Source organism: Aedes aegypti, chromosome 1 (assembly GCF_002204515.2).
Source record: "Aedes aegypti strain LVP_AGWG chromosome 1, AaegL5.0 Primary Assembly, whole genome shotgun sequence".
Classification (NCBI taxonomy): domain Eukaryota; kingdom Metazoa; phylum Arthropoda; class Insecta; order Diptera; family Culicidae; genus Aedes; species Aedes aegypti.
This window is the reverse complement of record NC_035107.1, coordinates 303445267-303460449: the sequence shown is the minus strand read 5'-3', so window position 1 is coordinate 303460449 and position 15183 is coordinate 303445267. Positions and strand designations below refer to the sequence as shown.

The following is a 15183-nucleotide window of genomic DNA, read 5'->3' as shown; positions in this document are numbered from 1 at the left end:
GAATAATCTTCAAAAATTGTGCTAATTAACCATGATTTGAACCTATATATCTTAAGGTGTTCTTTTTGCCCCCAGCCCCCCTACATCATCACCATACCATCTCGACCAAAAGGCATTTCAGCTAACAGCATTTACCATTTTTCTGTTTAACAACTAATAACTAAATGAACTAAATGGTGTTAATTTCTTGGTTATCGGCTATCTCAGTCTTAATCAGCGAACGTTTTAATTTATTTTGCCCGACGTTTCGGCCATTTGTTGTGGCCTTTTTCAAGGGAAAAATGGTCTATCGTTTTTCCCTTGAAAAAGGCCACAACAAATGGCCGAAACGTCGGGCAAAATAAATTAAAACGTTCGCTGATTAAGACTGAGATAGCCGACAACCAAGAATTTACGTTTTCAACTTCCAGTCGCAACCCCCAATAAATGGTGTTACTTTCCAGGATTTTCGGATGAAATTATCAAGCTCCAAAGTCTACAAATAATCGTTTGTATATAAGCAGGTGTACAACTCATCGCCATCTGGAGTTCAACTACTCTATCGCCTAAAAGTATAACAAAATATTAAAGCATCGAATTTGTCATGTCGGGGGTTAAATGCCACGTTTTCCATCCTTAGATCTACTTATCTTCTAACATACCACCTGTCCTACCCTATTTGTACCTCTTCATCAACATCATCAGCTGCTTGTAGACCACCTCCGGGGCGTCATTGCCCCAAAGGAAGTCCACGTGGTTGAAGTTATCGTTCGGCACCTTGAACATACCGATCGAGGTCTTCGTCAACCTGTTGAACAGGTTGGCCACGTCCACCGGTCCCGCTAGCCAATCGTTGTTAGCGTAGAACAACGCCACCGGAGTGCTGATCCGATCTAGGCTGTAGCTCGGAGGTTGCGGCTGTCCGTACCGTCGTTGATTCTCCGCCTCACCGTAGTCGAACTGCTGGAAGTTGCCACTGTCGTGGATCTCCTGGGCATAGTGGACCACCGTTTTGGTAGAAGTGCCCGCCGGCGTGTGCCCAAAGATCACCGGCATCAGCGTGGCGTTGTATTGCTCCTTGTCGAACCCGCACAGGACGAATACGGTATTCTCGCAGATGTACTTCTCCGCTTCGGTCAACTCACAGCCGTACTTAGCCAGGTAGCGGATGATCTTGTTCTGCGGCATGAACTCGTTACCCCCAAAGAACTTCAGGATCATCTGGGAGAGATGGGAAGGGGAAATTGTGTTAGTGCGGCGACTTGGTAAATACGTTTTCAATAACCGAAAGGTCTTCCTGATCCCAATTGAAGAGAGGCGTTAGAGCGTAGTTCATTAGAGCATGGATTGACAGAAGTTGTTCTATGTACAGGTTGGTGTTAAGCGTTGGATTTTCGCTGATGCGGGGGCAAAACTCACCAAAAGACGCAACGACCATCGCTTGAGGATATCGGTCGCAACCCCGTCTACCCAATTGGGAGCATGAAGAGTGGGGAACTGGTTTAGTGCCATCTGACGTGCGGCGTGTGTGTGCGAAATGGACGACAATGGCGAGAAGATGAGTTTCCTGATGGATGCGATCTTCAACGCTTCAACGGACTTACCTCGATATCGTGCGAAAAGGGCGCCAACAGCCGGATGGGACTCTTCACGTGACCCATGAAAGCCACCGGAGCCATGGCGAACACCGCCTGTATCTTGTCGTTGTACTCCGGCATGTTGGCCAGCATCACAAAGGCCATGGTCGTGCCCATCGAGTGACCAATGTACAGCAGGTTTCGCCGGGTGTCGTTTTGTTCCAATTCTGGAAATGAAAAAGGCTACTATAGGGAAGGGCATCATTACAAAGACCCGGGCTATACTTACCTCTCATCCCGTAAACGAAGTCGATCTCCGCCGGGATGTCATACAGAGCCATCTCGTGCCAGCTAAAGTCCCAAAATGCCGTCTCGTCGCTACTCATCGAGACGTGCTTCCTCGAGTAGGTATTGCCCCTAGCATTACCAAGCCACACATCGTACCCGGCGTCGGCCAAGATGAACGCCAACGCCTTATCCGGCCCGCTCAGAAGCCAATCGGCCGAACTGGACAGTAGGCCATGCTGGAGAAAGACCGGCTGTCCCGAACCCTTGCCCCCGATAGACCCAGCGCATCCTACCCGACCGCATGGAATCCGATGCAACGTGAGCAGGTAGCCGTCGCTTGTTTTGATCGTGTGCGACTCGGCCCAGTACCCATGGCGTACTGCGATTTCCGGCTGCAAGAGAGAAAGATGAAGGTTGAATGAAAGCGAGCTCGTATCAAACTGTCAATGGATCGAAGCAGAGGCGAATAGGTTCAATGGAAGGTTGGTGGTCACGCAACGTTAGTTGCTAATTAATCCATAGTGGCGACGGTAATGTGACATGAACGGTGTTTGGGTAATTTAGCGATCATTTTTAACGCGATTGAATGTTTTAGATGAGCTCTTGCAGTCCACGTGACATGAGTTGAGTTCTGGACTTCATAAGAGTGAGAATCATCTTTCAGCAGGAATCCAAGTAATGTAAGTGTACAAATAGTTGTTTTTGATCATACACATAACGGATCTAAGCAGTTCTACTTTTAACATCTCTAGATATGAACATAATATCAACATATTTTTTACTGATTCAGTTGTTTATATTTGTTGATGAAAATTATTACGGTTTTAAAGCGTTTTTGCTTCAACCCTCTCTTTGTCATGATTGATCAACTATTTCTTTACGCAAAAAGCGTTTTTGTAGAAAGTGTTTGAATAAACAATGTTGCAAATAGGATATTTTCGAAATCAGTTAAAATAATAGTTGTTTTTCCATAGTAAATTAATTGTTTATCAATAGTTTCTCTATTGAAACAGTTAGTTTGTAGTAAATAATTCGATTTGTCTCAAGATCGTCAAAAATCAATGGAGAGTGCGCTTCGGAAACCTAAGCAAGCGGTTTCTTTTTGTTTTCACCGCCGGAGCGTTTTTTTTTTCGTGTTTTTCTGGGTACTGCTTGTGACCAGAATGAAAATGATTGGCAACTGCCCTGTGAACCATGGTTTATCAATTGGTGATCTCGTTTCATGCTCCCTTTTCAAATAAGTTATTTATTTAAAATAAGTTATATATGTGAACACAGATCTCTTAATGTTACGTTCATGCATCGTCACTACAAGTGTCAATATATTCTTATAAATGTTTTGTATAACAAATTGAAATAAAAATACCCTTTTTTTTTTTTGTTTTTTAATATTTTAAGTATTGATTTAACTAGAAAATAGTGTTTAAATAGCCTTAAACAGTAGACCGATTGAGATGATGTTTTCTTGAATAGGTTTATGATATGTAGAGGGAATTAAAGTACAACTGACACGTCAGAGGATTCAGAGTAGACTCAAGTCTATTTTATTATATATGTATTTCGTTTCAGAGCCCTTCGGCTCATCTAACCGTTCGGTTGATTATTGAACATCACGAACCTTTCCGATTGCGCTGGTTATGCGCAGGTAATATATAACATGTTTATTTTGTAATAAAGCAAAACTATGGAAGGTTCAATACTAATAATGTCGATGTTTTCTTTAGATACTGATGAAGCGTTAACTATATGATATAATTCTCCCGACTGAAGGAAGGCTCTTCCTGTCATTATCATGGAGCTGCAGGGGTATACTTGGTCTCTAATAATAGTGAATATGATGAGGGGCCTTCCTTAGCCGAGTGGTTAGAGTCCGCGGCTACAAAGCAAAGCCATGCTGAAGGTATCTGGGTTCGATTCCCGGTTGGTCCAGGATCCTTTCGTAATGGAAATTTCCTAGACTTCCCTGGGCATAGAGTATCATCGTACCTGCCACACGATATACGAATGCGAAAATGGCAACTTTGGCAAAGAAAGCTCTCAGTTAACAACTGTAGAAGTGCTCATATGAACACTAAGCTGAGAAGCAGGCTCTGTCCCAGTGAGTACGTTAATGCCGAGAAGAAGAATAATATGATAAACATTTATTACTTCGACCGTAACATGAAAACTAAAGAAACATTCTGTTTTTGTATTTACACAATCTTTGAATGGTTCGTCACCATATGTGTCGACATATTTTATATTTGGTCTTCATCTATGTCAATAGATGACTTTTTCAATTGAGATTACATGAATCGCATCACATACTAAGGTGAATCCGGATTGTTTAGCTTCTGAATCCTTCCCACTGACAAAAACCATGAAGATACTGAGCAATACTGTATACTCGGTCTTCAGTAACAATGAATGTCACATTAACATCCCTTGCCTTCCCCAATGACCGTAAGGACGTGGTCGGCACCGACCACCATTACTGAGTCTGAATTCTCGAAATTGTACACTGACGATGGAAGGCTACTATCAAGCTCCGTCTGTTATTCCTTGAGCAAGTTTGATTGTTCTGGTCGATGACGGAGTAGCAACTACGAATTGCTAATACTCAGATCGTAGAAAATCAACGAAGCTCTGAACCTACCATTGAAAAGAGAGTGTTATCTCAGCTATAAAGCTTTGACAAAGCCAGAAATATTACTTTGAATAGTCGCCATATTATGAATATTTGAAATTTGATATTCGAATTCTCAAAGCCACTGAAAACATTATAAAGCATTTTAAAGATTCTCAGATTTTCCTCCAAGACTTAAGCAATTGGTATCTGTAAGAGAATCGAAGATGTTTCACCAAAGACTTTCAGCTTTTGTCATGAAGTTTTCAGAACGTTTAGTTTATGCTTAACAAATCACTTTCAGGCAGTTTTATGTTCTGATGACGGAGTCTTTCAAATTCTGCTCAAAACCTAGAGTATCAGCTGGTGGACCATTCTTGCCTTCGTATGACTCTGTCTACTAGCAGTGCCAAGCCAAAATATTGTCTTTATCAGTCCTATAAATCATACAGAATTCTAAGAGAAACTGCCAAGTAGAACCCACACAAAGGAACCAGGACAGAATCTCCGAAACGAAGCCAAACATCGGTGCTATCCCGTTAGGCCGAATGACGTTACCCAGATAACCAGAAGTCGCATAGCAGTATACGAACAAAGTCGCTTATTTGTACAAACTGCATCACTTCAAAACGCTATTTTATGAGTTCATATGTACATTCCATTTCGTCCCGTATAGTTGTACAAAATAAGTCGGATCAATCCGAAGCAGCTGTCAAAAAATTTTGGTTATCATAAATTAAGTCGCATAAACTTGAGCTTGAGCTTGATTGGCCGCCCGTGGATGCACTCCAGTATCGCCAGATCAGCTGCACTTACACAAGGAACCAACCGAATGACTGCTTGGGACTAACAGACATCCTCAGTGTATAAGTGCTGGTGATCTTCTATTTTTAGGCAACAATGGCACCTGCCACGTCAGAATGCAGACCAATGAGGGGAAGGGGGAGGAATTGATGATGCATTGAACTGACTCCCACGTAGACCGTATATTCCACTGCATCCACGTCAGTTCATGCGGGAGTGTATGGATTGGGGGAAAGGCATGGCAGAGAGGTTTGGTTTTGTGATTAGCAGACTGCCTATGTATCAGGCGTAAGAAAGGCGTGCGCGTGGAAGTAGGAAGCGTTAGGGAAACGGTTTCTTGTCCGTCTTTGGTTCTAGCGTTTGCTATGAACGAATTGTTTGAGTGTGGTATATTTAGAATGGAAGATAGAAGCAAGTGAGAGATATACATCTACAAAGTACGAGGAAAGGGACGGGCCTGGGATTGAACCCATGACCTTCTGCATATGAAGCAGAAGCGGTAGCCATCAGACCACCAACCCCGTCTATCATAAATTAAGTCGCATAAGAGCACATACTTATTCGTAAGAAAATCTACACACTCGCATAGCATGTAATGTTTCATCATATAAAATATGCACGAAAATGCGTAAAGGTCGAAAATGATTTGCTTGGTGAGAAATTTTTCCTTCTTTGAAAAAAGATTTTCAACTTTTTGTCCTCCTTATTTGTTCTTCGACCTTTTGTCCTTTCGACCTTTCGTCTTTCGACCTTCTGTCCTTTCGACCTTTTGTCTTTCGACCTTTTGTCATAGATTCTCTGGCGGTACTGGAGTATACTGAAAACATTCTTCAAGCTCGATCAATGTGTTTCACACGTGAATTTTCACTAATTGTAAAACACATCAATCGATGGTGTAAAACCAGTTGCTATCGGCATTCGAAATTCAAATTTAAAACACGTTAATTGCTGTAGAATTCATTAGCGATTTCTTGATTTCCTGATACCAAGCACCCATTATGGGCGCACGGCTTTCCAAAAAGTAACGTGTTAATAAACATGTCACGCGTTGATGGCAAATGTAAATCCTTGTCATGTTAGGCAACCTAGTTGTACTAGTGATTGATATCTTCATTGTGAAACACGTTGAAATTGTATGTAAAAGGCTTTGCTAGCGATCCAAAGTCAAACCTTAACGGAATTACAAGTTTTACACGTTATTTCACCTTGCCGTTTGACACGACAGATCCATGTTGAAAAGAATATGGATCGAACGTGTGGATTATTTTCAGTGTAGCAACCACGGGCACTGAAGACGGCCTTACAGTTGAGGTCGAAATACGCGTATCTGTCAAAGGATACAAACTCTAGTGGAATTAAATGGTATAGTACTAAATTCGGTTTTTTCATCTACTTATATTGCAAGGGTTTGAAGCCGTTTGAAGTAATCTTTACCAACCTGAAGTCGCCATCTTGGATGCCAAAATGGCGTCAGATATAAACTTCCGTCATCTACTCTACGCAGGAGTTGAATTCTGAGAAAATTGAAAGTATCTCGCACTTATCGCTCTCTGTCAACATCATGAGCCGCAACACATCATGGGAGACTGTTTATCGTCTACTGGTACAGTAGCGGCTCCAACGGTAAATCAGCGAGAAAAATTGGTTTTATCATGGTACTCTCTTTGAGGCTCTGCTTCGCAGCTGTGTATCAAGTCTTTTACAACTTGCAAAACATTGCCTATGATATATCATGGACCGAAACAGCTGCGATGTTTTTCTTCGCTTGCTTTGGTCGTGCTTCAAAATTAATTGAGAACGAATTTTGTAATGCCTGGTCAGTAATTTGCGGTTAAAAAATATCCTTTTTGCGTAGTGCTTACCTTCAACAGGTTATGGGCCCAAAAATATTGCTTTCTATGATCTGGAGGAGGAATTATCGCTGATATTTACTAAAGGTCCTATGTAGGAATGAGAGATTCGCTCCTCTCTCGTTCTTTTTCGATTATAACAGTGTAATACTGAAGCTTTTGCGAAGCTTTTCACTACAGATCGAAAGACAATGTTCTTGACTAGCATTTCATACAAAAAAACGCAACAGTAGAGGTTGGCTCAGTTATTGATTAAAGATAAAATTCCGGGAAATTTGGAAATCTGGAACATCTTTATAATAACTTGTATTAACAATCCGTGAAGATTCACAATCCCAAATAACAATTCCAATTCACCTACAGGAAATTATTCCACCTATGCTGACGGCATCACTAACAACTCTCCTGATCACAGCCGGGGCCATCCAACGTGCCCTGGCCGGCACGGAACAACTTGTAAAACGAATGAGTCTTCCAGTCGAAAAACACCGAACAGTAACGTCCGATGGTTACGTCCTGACCATGTTTCGCATTCCTGCGAACACTACCAACTCTCCGGTAGCGTTCCTGCAGCATGGCCTCATAGCCTCCTCAGCTGATTGGGTCATCCTGGGTCCCGGTAAATCGCTAGCACACTCGCTGGTCACAGCAGGCTACGACGTGTGGATGGGAAACTTCCGAGGCAACACCAACTCCCGGAAGCACGTCTCGTTGGACCCGGCCCAACCGCAGTTCTGGGACTTCAGCTGGCACGAAATCGCCCTGTACGACCTTCCGGCAATGATCGATTACGTTCTGAAGAAGACCGGCCAAAAGACGCTGCACTACGTGGGACATTCGCAGGGGACTACGGCGTTTTTTGTAATGGCCTCACTGAAGCCGGAATATAACTCTAAAATTCTGTCGATGCAAGCGTTGGCCCCGGTCGCGTTCATGGGTCAAATGAAGTCTCCTTTCATACGGGCGATAGCACCATTCTCCACCCAGATCGAGGTGAGTCTTCAACCTGTTTAATAACTTGTCATTTTCAGTGCAGGTCATGGTATCTACATGCGTAAACAGAGATTTTTCCAATGTTAATGAATTAGGTTCATACCCGAGCAGACTCAAACAAACATGTTCTATCAAGTTTGGAGTCCATCGGCTTTCCACGTTTATCCAAGAAATCCGTTGAGCCTAGGTCTTCATATCATCAAACGTAAAAAGTAATCTCTCGACGATAAATCAACACGGTTTATACTCATGTGAGCTCCTACAATTATGTTAAACCAAGTTCAACACTTTCCGGTGATCATTGAACTCCTTTGATTAAAGGCCTTCAGATCTATAAGCGTAAAGGGCCAAACGCAATGACGACCGAAACGGAACGGCAACGGAATGCGGTTGTCAAATTGGATTTTGACTGTATGGAAACAGGTATGGGTGCACGCAATGACAACTTCGCGGTAAAAGCGGTATTGTACTAAAAGTACTAAACCGCTTTTTGTTTTGAAAAAGCTCAAAAGAAGCGGTAGCGGAAAACGCGGAATCAATTTAGTTCGTGTGCGGTTCGTGTTTTTAAACGTTGAAAAATGGAACCAACAGAATCTGCGGAATTTTTATCGGAAGTACAGAGTTCAATATCGCAGAATTTTAATTTTAAACTGATCAATTGTATCAAGAAGTTCCCATCAATTTACGCGAAAGCAAGTAAACATTTCCGAAATACCGTGAAAAAGGACACGGCATGGCGCTATGTTGCACATGAAATGCAAATATCAGGTAAGCGATTTCCATTCATATAATTGGCGATATTAAATATACTAATAAAAATTATTAATTAACAGAGGAAGACGCAAAAAAAAAGTGGAAGAATGTGAGGGATCGTTTCGTGAAGGAGCACCGAGAAGTCACATCAACTTCCACATCAGGTGCTGGAAGGGACGACGTTCATGAGTCTACATGGCCATTTTACAATGAGCTGATGTTCCTGGCTGCTCATTGTCAGAACCGTCCGTAAGTAAATTTTAATCATTCCGAAAAGTACCATAAATATCTCCAGAAACTTATCTAGTAATTTATCCGGTGATTTGTACTCAGTTTTGGATTCCTCTCTAAAGTCCTCCATTGATTTATTTTCCCCAATGATCCTCAGATCTTCCTTATAAGTTTCTTCAGAGATTCCTCCGTAATTCTCCCCAAGATTCCAGCAGATTTCAGCGACTCTTAACCCAAGGTGTTTGTCCATTCGGAAAAGCGGGAAAACCCCGGGAATTCCAAATGCCCGGAAAATTACGGGAGATATCCAGGAATTGTATAACACGCCGGGAAAAATGTTCAAACATTCGAATACTGGTTTGTTTGAATTTCAAGCAATATGTATGGGCGAAACTAAAACAATTCATAGGAGGTGCACGACTTTTAGTAAGTTGCTAGAGAAATTATTATGCCATATGTGACATTTTGATAACTTTCAAATTTTAAATCTTTTTGAATGCTTTAATATCAAGATATAACTTAAATCTAACTACTAAAACACACAATTTTTTTTAATTTTAAGACATTAAAGTAATTACGTATGGCGAAACAGGGAACCACTATGTCCATAACTGGTACACTTACCCTACATCTCGCAACACTGTTCACAGTTTGTTTTGGTCGGCGATTGATGGCCGCCATTAGTCCGCGATCGCGTTTTATTTTGTCAATTTCCGGAGTTTCCGACGCGAAAAAATCGTGAGAAATCCATCGGCCGGATCACAAATCAACGGAGGAAGAATTATTGCTGTTTGGTGATCCTTTCCGGCATAACCGTCTTAAAAAACCGGTCGGAAGAAGTCAACCATTGTCGACGTTTGTCGTCGGCTAACGAAAGCCATGGAAGCTGCCGTACCAAAAGAAGTCTGGTGGCTCGTTTTGGAAATCTGCTCATCGATGGAGTTGGGAATGAGTTGGAGACGCTCCTGAACTGGATCCGGCACGAACGGGACATCTCCAATCGTTGTTCAGCAACTTGCTCGCTGCAGCGGAGTGAGCTGCTAATGAAAAGCCTAAATGGAGTCAGCTTCGGAACAACTACGGTTGAACAGGTAACTAGGGTAGGTGTACCAGTTATGGACATAGTGGTTCCCTATTTCGCCATGTGATTAATTTGATGTCTTCAAATTTTGAAAAATTTTGTGTATTGTATTAGTTAGATTTAAGATATATCTTGATGTTGAAATATTCAAAAAGATTTAAAATGCGAAAGTTGTCAAAATTACACATGTGGCCAAATAGGGAACCACTATGGCCATAACTGGTACACTTTCCCTATGTGTCAACGGCCCGGAATAAACACTTATTGATTGAGAATTTTTAGGGTTTAGGGTCTCGAGAATGATTGAGAATGTTTGTTTAATATTCATTGCAATTCACACAATTTTGTAGGCTTAGTGGCTGAGCGGTTAGTGTCGTCAGTGTTGCGGGGAGTGGGTTCGATTCCCGAATTTTCATAAGGAATGTTTGTCGGCTCTGCCATTGCATGTCCGTTGTCTAGTTTCAAGTTACAGTCTGTGCATCTAAATGGCTAAATATGGTGTATCCTCAACAAAGAGATCTTCCAGGGAGCGATGATCTTAGAAATTTAATCACTGTATTTTGTAGTGCGAATTAGAGGTTGTATAAACTTCAAAACAATCACAAAGTTGTTATTACAACAATCAGATGTTTAGGGCTTGAGAATCCATCATTTGATCATCAGTAACCATTTAATATTATGAACCAGTTCAAATTTAAAGAAAATTCAATTAAAATTATTTAAAGGCATTCTAGATAGGGAGCCGGATCCAATTCTTGGCACTTTTGATTCACGTTGAGGTTTTTGGAAAGCTACAGAGCTCATATTTGGTCATAACATGCGTCGTATTCAAGTGCTTCTTATTGAAAAGTTTCAGACAATTTGGCCGATAAAAAACCCCCATGCCAAAGTGAATCATGGAAGTGCCCAAGAATCTCTGCACCCTACTATCAATTAGTGAAGTCCAATTGACAAATTTTCATGAGCATTGCTTAGATTTAGTAGTAGTAGTAATTTTATACAAACTACTGCATAATACATTAATCATTTATTGAAGTCGTCTTTACTCCGAGTTAATATAATTTAAAACTAGTGAGAAGATTACAAACTGTGGGTGGGTTATGGGAATACCATTGACAGTTTGTAATCTTCTACGAGGTTTTTCAAGACCCAACAGGACAAGAGCGGATAGGAACATACTTGGAATAATATATCAAAATGCCGTTCTATAATTAAGTAATATTATATGATCTATGATGGTATTGAAGAGTTTCACTCAATGGGAATTCTGGATGTGATAATACTCGTTGAATAAGCCCAAATATCACATAAGTTAATAAATACAATAATATAATAATAAACAGTAAGTAAAAATTAATAATATCAATATAAAGTAAAAAGTAATAATATCAAGTAGTAAGTAATAGCATCAAATTTATATACTTCACAAGGTTTTGTAGACAATAAATGAGTGAAAAAACTACATATTAGGAAAGTCACATCAGCTAAGCCTATACATATGCAATTGTTGGTCATTCAGGTATGTATGACAATGAATGATTCTTTCCTAATAGGGGTACTAGTAGATCACGTGAATAATTTCGAAACAAATTATATTCATACATCGGTCTTCGATCTAAAAGGCTATGCTGTAAAATCATTATTTTAAAGCTACTCATAAGAACTGTTATGCGTTTATTCACAAATTTCAGAATGTATGAATATTTCAAAAATTTTATATTTATGAGCTGAAATATCTTAAGCACACCCACCCACCCCCTTCAGCGTTATAAAATTAGTGAATGAGCCCTATATAATCAATGGAACGTAATAGTGGGTGTGTTAACTTTGAGACAACATTATAGGTTCAACCTTCAGATATTGTAGACGTTCGTATTACAAGCTAGGTTTGAATTTCCTTAATAACTATGAAAATTTAATAAGGCAAACATTACTTAAGAATTTAGGAGATGAATTTTTGATAGTAAAGATAATAATAATGATTACAAACTGTAGTATTAGCTTCCAAAATAGCGTTTTTTGGCAGCCTGTCTGTCATACATTTCGGACACCCTCATGTGAATATAATTTGGACAGAGGCGTTATCTTAATATCCATACAATGGTTTCTTGAAAAGACGATCATATCACAATACTGTAAGAGTTTACATGTTACATATGCATTTGTTCGCTTATTGGATGTGTATATTAGTGAAAATCAATAGTTTCATTCAATGCAAGCAAATATCATCAGTGTGTTCATCAGATGTAGTGTAGTGTGTTTCATCAGATGGCCAAATTATATCAACTGAACAAAAACCATAATCTATTTTGGACAACACCTGATTTATGCCATATATGCTCATGTTAAGATTTTAGATGAACTTAGCTTAAATTTTAGACATATCTTATCATGTTTCCACTTTCAAATTTTTTATGAATGCTAATTCTGACCGCTATTATTGCATTTAATGTATGCTCTTGAAATGCATATCCTCTTGCATTCGTAGGTTCCACAGATGTTCTGTAGATACAATTTACAATTTTTACATTCTTGAAGCCAATTTGTAATTGTTATGAAAATGGTCATCATTAATATGTAGCATAGTGTATTAATAATGCAATACATGATTTCCCGTACATGTGTTCCTCAACATCTCATTGGAAATAAGCATAGAACGACAAGCCTGTCCAAATTATATACGTTACCCTAATTCAGTTCTATTTCGAGAACTTCAACCTTATTATTATATTTTATAGAACCTGACCTTTGATTTCAAACGGCTACCCACAAAAGTAATTTTTTTATTTATATATTTTTCTGATAAATTTAAGATATTCGTTTACGTTTTATATTATTGTTTACAATTTTGTACTATTTGAAATATTTAGTTTATTTAAAAAAAAGGCACAAATCTCGCAAAGAAAGTGTTAAACAACAGTGAACTTTTTATTTTGGCTTTGTGCACTACCAGAAAGCTTAAAATAAGAAGATCAAGTACGTTTTCCAACTATTTCTCCAGTTTTGTGCATTTGAAAACGTGAGAACTGATACTTCTGAGTTATAAAACAGATTTAAAAAAAAATCGATTGGTTGTTGAAGCCATAAAATTAAATGGTTTAGAATTTTTCTAGAAATCGACTGGAAGGTCAGGGAATTTATGAATCAAACTTGGGTTGATACCTTGCTAAGACTATAAAACAGGCCTGCCCCCTTTTTTGAATCGCGGGCCAAATCGCTGAAATACTTTTGTGTATCGGTCAATTTTCTAAAATGCACAAATATTCGCAAATGTCAGCAAATGAAGAAAATTTATTTTGAAAACATCGAATAGGTGATTGCTGCTAAATATTCATCCCAATTTTCATTTCGCAATCCTGCTTTGAAATCTTTTCGAATGCTGTCCACCATTTCAGAAGAAACCTGATCTTACCTCTATTATAAATTTGCCTAAGATTCTTTTGAAATTCTACCTAAGGTTACATTGTAACCTTGCCCATCATTTTTGAAAATTAGAATTGAAAACCTTAAAAATCCTGACCAGAAGTCAAAGAATCTTATTGAAGATTATATGAGAATCCTGCTCATGTCATACCTGAAAGTAGTGTCCAGAATTATTTGAGCAGTCTGTCGAAGATTTTGTGCAAAACTGGTATTTTTTATAATCACAAGTATAGGCAGCACTCCCAGGAGTTGGTGAAATTCATTTTTAGGATTCTTTGAGAATATTCTCCTGTGATTAAGTGAAATCATGTTTGAAAATTTGTTTGGCAATGACTTGTTCAGGCTTCATTAGCAAAAGTTGAAGGAGGTTATGGTACAAAAACGCGTTTTCGTAGATTAAATTTGTGTATTTAAGAATTAACCTCAATTCGGTCTTCTCAAATTTCTTTGTAGAACGTTTTGACCGTTAGTGAAACTAAAATCAACAGTGCTTACAATCTTACTGCAAAACATCCAGATTTTGTTTTCAAATATTTGAAATAAAGACTGTTAACACTTCAGTCGTCGCGCTGTTGTATTTTGTACAACACTGTTGAAAAAACCTCGCTTTTCGTTCACAACAGCAGCGCGGTGGTTCTGACGATGGCAAACCGCGCGACGACTGGAAGGTTAATAATTCATAACATTATGAATGTATTTCAGATTCTAAAAACCATTTTTTTATGATTTACCGAGTTAAAATATCAGCATGAAATAAAATTCAAAACTAGACTTGATATCTCAACTTCAAGTTGTAGAATATTCAACGAGCCAAATATGCGGGCCGCGGGCCATACAAAATTTAGAAGCTGATCTAGTTAGCTAGTTTTAAAACACCTGCATCATCAGGAATTAAAATATTTATATTATTTTAGAAATTACTGTAGGTTTGATAGCGATAGCTTTTTTCCAATGCAGTCAAGGAATTTCTTTTCTTTTCTTGAGCGTAACAACATACTTAGCTTTAAAACAAAACGATCAAAAATGTGTTAACACCTTACAATTTTCAATACGATCAATAAACTTTGTTTTTGGCAGATTAATTCGATTAATTAACTATTGCCTACTACTGTCTGTTTTGTGTTTGAAATTCTCTGGAAGTCGCTCCTGGAATTTCTCCGGGAATTTCTTCCTCAAGGAATTGGTCCGAGAATTTCCTCCAGGAATCCTCCGAGAACTTCAAGGATTTCCTCGGAGTTATCAAGAACTACTTTTTTTCCTAGAATTCCTTCGGGGATTTCAATGATTCTTTCGGAGATATCCCCCAAGAACCCTCCCGAGGATTTTCTCCAGAAATTATTCCTGGAATTCATCCAAAAATTGCTTCGTAGATTACCTCCAAAAATCTTGTGGAGATTTGCTCCCTTTGAGAAATTTCTACAAGAATTCATGCGGGGATTTCATCCAGAAATTCCTCTGGGGATTTTGTCCAGAAATTCTTTTGGGGATTTCTTCTAAAGATTTCATTTAAAAAAAAATCCTCCGGGGATTTTGGCAAGCAATTCTCCCGAGGATTTTTTCAGAGAACTCATCCAGGAATTTCTCTGGAAAATGCACCTG

At 39.2% G+C, this 15183-nt stretch overlaps 2 protein-coding genes across 2 annotated transcripts; one reads left to right on the top strand and one right to left on the bottom strand.

The window, feature by feature from the left end:
* Positions 1–654: 654 nt before the first annotated feature.
* LOC110674343 (lipase 3-like) lies at positions 655–4975 on the bottom strand. The gene is made up of 4 exons (XM_021838639.1): positions 4934–4975; positions 1846–2236; positions 1584–1783; positions 655–1200 (listed from the first exon to the last, which is right to left on the bottom strand). Exons 1-4 carry the CDS (start codon positions 4973–4975, stop codon positions 655–657), a joined length of 1179 nt encoding a protein of 392 aa, XP_021694331.1.
* Positions 4976–5894: 919 nt separating this feature from the next.
* Positions 5895–9102, top strand: LOC110674342 (lipase 3-like). The gene is made up of 4 exons (XM_021838638.1): positions 5895–5906; positions 7467–8096; positions 8768–8864; positions 8930–9102. The coding sequence occupies exons 1-4, from the start codon at positions 5895–5897 to the stop codon at positions 9100–9102; spliced, it is 912 nt and encodes a 303-aa protein (XP_021694330.1).
* The last annotated feature ends 6081 nt before the right edge of the window (positions 9103–15183 follow it).

Coding starts and splice junctions, on each gene's coding strand:
- LOC110674343 (XM_021838639.1), bottom strand. CDS start 4,975: ATGTTTGGCTTCGTTTCGGAGATTCTGTCCTGGTTCCTTTGT. Junction 2,237..4,933: donor TTCTGTCCTGGTTCCTTTGT/GTGGGTTCTACT, acceptor TCTCTCTTGCAG/CCGGAAATCGCAGTACGCCA. Junction 1,784..1,845: donor CTTCGTTTACGGGATGAGAG/GTAAGTATAGCC, acceptor TTTCATTTCCAG/AATTGGAACAAAACGACACC.
- LOC110674342 (XM_021838638.1), top strand. Junction 8,097..8,767: donor CATTCTCCACCCAGATCGAG/GTGAGTCTTCAA, acceptor TGTATCAAGAAG/TTCCCATCAATTTACGCGAA. Junction 8,865..8,929: donor ACATGAAATGCAAATATCAG/GTAAGCGATTTC, acceptor ATTAATTAACAG/AGGAAGACGCAAAAAAAAAG.